This window comes from Orbicella franksi, chromosome 7 (assembly GCF_964199315.1).
Source record: "Orbicella franksi chromosome 7, jaOrbFran1.1, whole genome shotgun sequence".
Lineage (NCBI taxonomy): Eukaryota > Metazoa > Cnidaria > Anthozoa > Scleractinia > Merulinidae > Orbicella > Orbicella franksi.
The window spans coordinates 31,683,816-31,690,918 of record NC_138151.1 but is presented as its reverse complement, the minus strand read 5'-3'; the positions used below and the strand labels follow the sequence as shown (position 1 = coordinate 31,690,918).

At 39.1% G+C, this 7,103-nt stretch overlaps 1 protein-coding gene across 1 annotated transcript; it reads right to left on the bottom strand.

Moving 5' to 3' along the window:
• Positions 1-5,879: 5,879 nt before the first annotated feature.
• LOC145493732 (uncharacterized) lies at positions 5,880-6,671 on the bottom strand. Its single transcript, XM_081473190.1, has one exon. The coding sequence runs from the start codon at positions 6,669-6,671 to the stop codon at positions 5,880-5,882; it is 792 nt and encodes a 263-aa protein (XP_081329316.1).
• Positions 6,672-7,103: the final 432 nt, after the last annotated feature.

Here is a 7,103-nt window from a genome sequence, read left to right as displayed (position 1 = left end):
ATAACTTAAGGTATAAGGCATATATGATAGATTCACTCTCTTACCTTGATCTTCTCTTACTACAGTATGATGTCACAATTTGTGCCCTGTGACCCTTCGTTATAGCCACCTCCGTTTAGTTGAATCGAAGTGGCTGTAGGTTTCTGAAATAAATTTCTAAATTACGAAAAAGTGTTGAGGCCAGTAAAGTGAGTTCGTTTTAATCCATTGGGTAAGCAAACTCGTGACTCAAAGGTGGTTCAGGGGAGGGGGGTTGGGTTACACGGATGGAACTCTAAACTTTTTTTAATACGCGTATATAATTTAAGAGAAAATGTTTTCTCGGTTGTGGTAGATTTGCAAATCCTATAATTAATATAGTCTAAATCGATAGTGAAGTATTAAAAACTGATACTAGAATGTAAATGGGTACTAGTTCTGCAATGTTGCCAAAGATTTTTGTAAAGAAGGCGTAATCTTGCTTTGCATGCCACTCAAAACCACGGTGGTTGCTACTATAATTTCAAATGATGTGGGGAGACTCCCGACATATCAAATGTATCGGCGAGAGATGAATGAAATCATCCTCCCATTCCCTTCATCCCCGATAACTGTTCAAGAGGAAGGGGGGCGGTGGGGGGGAGGGTGTGGGTGGTTGTTGTTAAAATCCTCTTTCGATACATCAAGGCTTTTTGCCGTTGATATGACAGCCGTGAACTTGCTCCACATGAAAATACGTTCTTTATCTCATTAATACTATGTATTTTCAACTTGTTCTCCGTCTATCGCAGAGAGCTGACAGGAAATCACATTCAGAATTTACCACAGGATATCTTCTCCTCTTTGGAGAACTTGGGATACCTGTAAGTATATCCATTATCTTTGTTTTTTGTTTAACAATCATTACAACTGCTAGCCTTGCTTTTTGCAAATGTCTACTCGGATTATTATTATTTATTATTTCATTATTATTTTAGTAGGAAAACAATCATTTCAAAATAGTTATTTAAGAAATAGAAAACAGGTTATACTTTCCGTTATAGATAACATCAAAATCTGGTCAGAACATCGGTGACACACTCGGCAATCGCCTCGTGAGCCATTTTTTCTTTTGCTGTTAAAACATTTTCATGTCATTGGTATAATCTACTACTGAAAAGACGAGCGGCAACATGGAATATATATGGATTTTTACCTTTTTTTACAATAGCTTTTAACTGTATCACGTGCTAATTGGCCAATTGTTATAAAAGTACCGACACAGATGACGCGATCATTTGGAGTCTATCTTTTTGTTGAGGGTCGACGATCGAGGGTTCCATGTTGAAGGTCGAGTGTGGCGGGTCGAGGGTAATATTTTTTGTTTTCTGGGTTTGTTGTTTTACTCTTTGGTGTAGGTTCGAATTCCGCCGCTCAGTCGACTCTGGCCATGGTCTACATGTTCCTCCCCAAATTGGTTAAATGTCCGCTAACATGATCGCACTTCATTTCACAAACGTCTTTGCTACAACGAGAAAGATAATTTATGTAGTCTTCTCGATTCAGATATCTTTTTGGGTCCTTGACTATTTATCTATAACCTTCTATAACATTCAAAGTCCGGTTTTTCATGTGACTTCATCACGCTGGATATATTGGCTGATGTACTAAGGCCATTAACTTTTGACTGGCTCTCCGCGTAGAAATAAATCCAAACATTTAGTTTTGCAGTTGTAATTTCTTCAACAAATGATAACACACAGGAATAACCGGAATGTGGTTCGCGTTAATATTTGTATTGATAGTGACAATGTTGTGTCAAAGTGCCTCACTCGCTTCGAATTTCACATTTTCTGCCGGCAAATTTTTCACTGTGGAAAACAAATAAAAACGCCTTCCCTGGCTTGGTTTGCGTACCTTTTCTTCTATGTCGCTGTAGTGGTTTAGGTCATTTTACTACCAATGCGATTTCGTGGAGTGTTGGCTTCATTGTTTTCCAGCGTTATTGACAGGCCGCGAGGAAAAATATTGCCATCTGTGAAACAGTACTTGAAATCTGGAGGCAATGGGAGCAATGGAAGCAAATTTACGGCTATTTTCCTCCTTCGGTAAATTCTCTGTCATACGAAACATCTGTGAGATTTTGCGATCTGAATTACTACTCTCCTTCGGTAAACTTGCAGGGCTTTGCGATGGGCCGCGATGAAAAATATCTGTGAGATTAGCGAGCTTAAATAGACTATATATCACGGTTTTCGACGACGTCTTGATGGGTAGGCAAAGCGGTCAGAAATTACAGTGTTTGTATAGGAATCCGATGGCAAATAACTTTTTCCAAAATCGAATTTTACACAAGTTGTGAATCGGAACGTTAAACTATTAGGTACAGGATTGTGTTTCCAGGTTTAAAGGATGTAGCTTGGCTAGAAGACGCTCGGTTTATTTTGCTAATTTTCCATACATTTGTCTGTAAATTTGGCTGGGTGGACGCGGTTCGCGGGAAAAAAAAACACAGACAAATGTATGGAAAATTAACTGAGCGTCTTCTAGCTAAGCTACACCCTTCAGATCCTTCAAACTTGGTGAATACAATCTTCCACCTAGTATCAGTAGAGGAATTTAAAACATATTGAACATCATGGGTGACAAAGTACTCCTTAATTTTGGCGCGAAATTTTAGCATTAATTTATAATGTCACATGTGAAATTATAAAATTGCCGTGGCAACATCTCTTGTATTTCGATTATTGCCAAGATGGCGTTGAGATTTAAGACGGTGACCATTGAAGAAGTTACGGAATTAAAAGAAGCGGCAGAAAACTTAAATACGCGATAGAGCACAATTACCTGGGTGAGGGTTTTTGAGAAGTGGTGTGGCGAAAATAGCCTTGAGAGATACCTGGAGATGATTCTTCCTGAGCAGTTGAATGAAGTACTCGAGCGGTTTTACGCCTTCGTGTGTAAACAAGACGGAATCGATTACCAACGTGGGTCCCTAAAACAGATTATCCAACCACTCAGTCCGGAAAACGGTGGTCAGAAAGCTGAAGGCCTAGGGAGTTCCAAAATCCGAAATAATAACAACAAATGGCCATCGACAAGAATAAAGCGTTGAAGCCTACAACCCCGGGAACGAAGACGAGCAGCCGACAACTGTCTAGCATCATTGATGGCAAAGAAATCCACTTTAACCAGACAACCAGTCGAGTTCCCCTTCAGCCGCTAATCTTACCTTCATTTTCAAAGATTTTAGAGAAAGTTGTATACAATCGACTTATAGATTATTTAACTAAATTTAACATCTTAAACAAAAACCAGTATGGCTTCAGGCAAAAACACTCTACTGCGATGGCAATTTTAGATTTTGTAGAAAAAATACATTTTGCAATTGACAATGGCGAATACTGTATAGGTATCTTTTTAGATCTCGCAAAAGCCTTTGATACAGTTAACCACACAATCCTATTGAACAAACTTGAACATTATGGAATCAGAGGTATACCACACTTATGGTTTAAGAACTACTTATCTAACAGAAAGCAGTATGTACAATTCAAAGGAGTAGACTCAGAAATGTCAGACATAATATGTGGGGTTCCAGAGGGGTCAGTACTTGGGCCACTCCTATTCTTGATATACATCGATGACATAAGTGCTTCCTCAAATGTGTTTTCCTTCACATTATTTGCTGATGACACCAACATATTTTACAAAACTAAAAGTCTAAACCAGTTACTTACAAAAGCAAATGGTGAGTTAACTAAACTTTCTCTATGGTTCAAAGCAAATAAATTATCTTTAAATATTTCTAAAACAACTTACATGTTATTTTCAAACAGAAAAAACATGAATGAGACTATAAATTTAATGATAGACGAGAACATCATTGACAGAGTTAGGGAATGTAAGTTTCTTGGCACAGTTATAGATGAAAAACTAACATGGAAACCTCATATTAGCTTGATAACAAGTAAAATATAAAAAAAATATTGGAATTATGTTTAAAGTAGGGCAATTTTTAACCAAAGAAACGACCAAAACCTTATATTACACTCTTGTTTACCCTTACATACATTACTGTAATGTCATATGGGCCAACAATTATCCTACTAGACTATCTAGAATAGTAATACTTCAGAAAAGAGCAATCAGGGCTATAGCTAAAATTCAGTATAGAGAGATTACAGAAAATGTCTTTAAGGAACTAAAAATATTAAAAGTACGAGAGATAAATAAGCTAGAAATTTCATATTTTTTATGTTCAAGTTTTACAATAATCAACTTCCAAAAAATTTGTCAGACATCTTTTCAGCAAATTATCAAATACATAGTTATGGTACACGACGTGCAGATGACAGTCATCTCCCACGTAAATCAACTACACTTGGCCAATACTCCTTGGCCTTTCAAGGTCCAAAAATATGGAATAGTATAGACATCAAAACACGAAAAATCAAATCTTTCAATATATTTAAGAATAACATAAAAAGATCTATAATAGACAAAGATAGCAGCAGTGGCGAAATACCCCTTTTATAAAATAAGCTTTTGCTACTTATTGCTTCGTTGATTATTTCATAAGATATTTCGAGTTGTTTCAAGTTTGATAATTATTATCACTTAGTTGATAAATGTCAAATTACGGATCTATAATTTCACGCATTTTTTTTTTCCTTTTCTATAGACTCCCTCGTCACTTGTTTTGTATCAACAAAATAGTAATATTAGGCGATTTATAGTATATATTGTAATAGGTGATGGAAGCAATAAAGTTGAAGTTATGGCAGCCCATGTCTGACCCACGTTGCTGTCACGCAATGACGCACAACAGAAAAAGTAATGTGACGACGGAAACCGCAGCAGCCCATGTCTGACCTCAGTTTCCGACATCGCGTATGAACAAAAAAATCCACCAAAACTAAAATAATTGACGACAGAAAAATGTAGCAGCCCTTGTCTGACCTACAAGGTCGTCAACAATGACTACAGTCTTGATCATAGTACTAAATAATGCGTCAGAAATAGTGGCAGCCCATGTCTGACCTACATTTCTAAGACTGAAGAAAAATAGAAAAAGGTGTAAAAGTGTTTCAATGGTGCGTGACCTAATGACATGTTTAACTTAATTAGCTTGGAGGCGTTCAGAGCGGATATATATTTTGAAAGCATCAGATTTCCAGCGGCCAAGAGTGCGGATTTGCGCATCTGAGAAACCCTTATCAGCCGCGAGCGAAGCAGCCCCAATTCGAAAGCTCTGGCCTTTGTATCGACTGGTATCAAGGCCACAAAATTGTAAACGTTAGAGCGAAGCCTTATAAATCTCTCAAATGAGTGACCAACTCTCCGGTAGAAGGTTCGCTGGCACTGGTGTTTGTAATTCGTCTGCCTGTGGCGCTATTACCTTGAAGCTCTCGACCTGAAAGCGAGAGATGTAATCGGCTTGGCTGTTCTGCAGGCCGGGAACATGCCGACGACGAAATAAAATATTATAGCGTAGACAACTAAGAACCAAGTCACGTAGTAGAACCATGACTAACTTATGCTTAGAGGTCTGCTTATTTATAATATCTACTAGGGCAGCTTTATCTGTGAAAAATAGCACGCAGCGATTGGTCATACTAGACCCCCATATGTGGGCAGCTGAAACAATGGGAAAAAGCTCGAGGAAAGTGATGTTGAAACGGTGCCATGCATCCGGAAAGGCACCGCCAAACCAATGCCTACCAAATACCGCACTATAACCTTTAGATGGCGCGGCATCTGTATATAATTCAAGTGTAGAGGAAGTTTCCCAGCGGTCCGACGGAAAAAATGCCCTCCCATTAAAATTATCTAGAAATGTTAACCACATACGGATATCCTGTTTAGATTCTCTGTTTAATTGGATGTGGTGATAAGGGCTTGTTAGACCGCTGGTAAGGTCAATTAAGCGGCGTAAAAAAGCGCGGCCTGGGATGACGACAGAACAACAGAAGTTTAACAGGCCAATTAAAGACTGCAGTTCGCGCAGTGACGGAGCGTTTCTTGTGAAAGTGATGTAGTAAGGTACGACATTTGGTAAGCTTGTCTAACGGCAACCTGGCCTCCTGCCGCACAGAATCGAGCTCTGTACCAGCAAACTGTAAAGTGGTATTCGGTCCCACTGTTTTGTCCTGGGCAATTGGGACTCCAAGAAAGTTACGCATATCGAGAAACTTATGAAGGTCTTCACCGCATTTAACTCTACTTGGCGCAATAAACAAAAAGTCGTCTAAAATATGCAAAACGGCAGAGACATGTAAGTGTTGCATGGCAAGCCACTCTAAAGAAGAACTGAACTTTTCGAAAATCGCGCAGCTAGACCTTAGTCCCATAGCGAGACAACGATCAAAATAGTATTCATTTGCCCATTTGATACCGAGTAACGGGTACTCCAACGGGTGAACAGGAATTATACGAAATGCGGACTTAATATCCGTTTTAGCCAAAAAGCAACCCGCACCTAATTTCTTTAAAATATGAATGGCATCACTAATAGTAGCATAATAGACTGATGAACATTCGTCAGGAATGGAATCATTTACAGACGAACCTTTTGGGTATGATAAATGGTGAATTAATCTAAATTCATTAGGAGCTTTCTTGGGAACCATGCCAATGGGCGAAGTACGAAAACTGGGAAAAGGTGGAGCCTTGAAAGGTCCCACAACCCTACCAGCTTCGATTTCCTTCATTAATTTTGAGGAAACAATTTCCGGATTCTGGAGGGCACTTTGCAAATTAGGAGATTCAAAAGAAGATAATTCGCCGATGTAAGAAATTCGAAAACCGTTCCGAAAACTGTCAACTAATAAGGTTTTTAAGGCTGGACTATAACCAGCCAATAAATTCTCAAACCGGTCCGCTTTTACGGGGGTGACTGGCTAGCTGTCCAACACTTGGATTAATAAGTTGTGATCCGGATTTTCCGACATCGGGGCGCTGGTGGGTTGAGGAAACCTGACATTGACTTGCCGGATGTTTTGCATTGCATTTAAAGCAGACATGCTCATATTGGCATCCCCTGCACTGCATACCGGCGTGAAATGTCCAACATGTCCCTTTGGGAAATTTGCTGGTAGAAGGTCGAAAACGGACTGGTGCGTAGGCCTTATCCGCACCTGCGG

Coding starts and splice junctions, on each gene's coding strand:
- LOC145493732 (XM_081473190.1), bottom strand. CDS start 6,671: ATGAAGGAAATCGAAGCTGGTAGGGTTGTGGGACCTTTCAAGGCTCCA.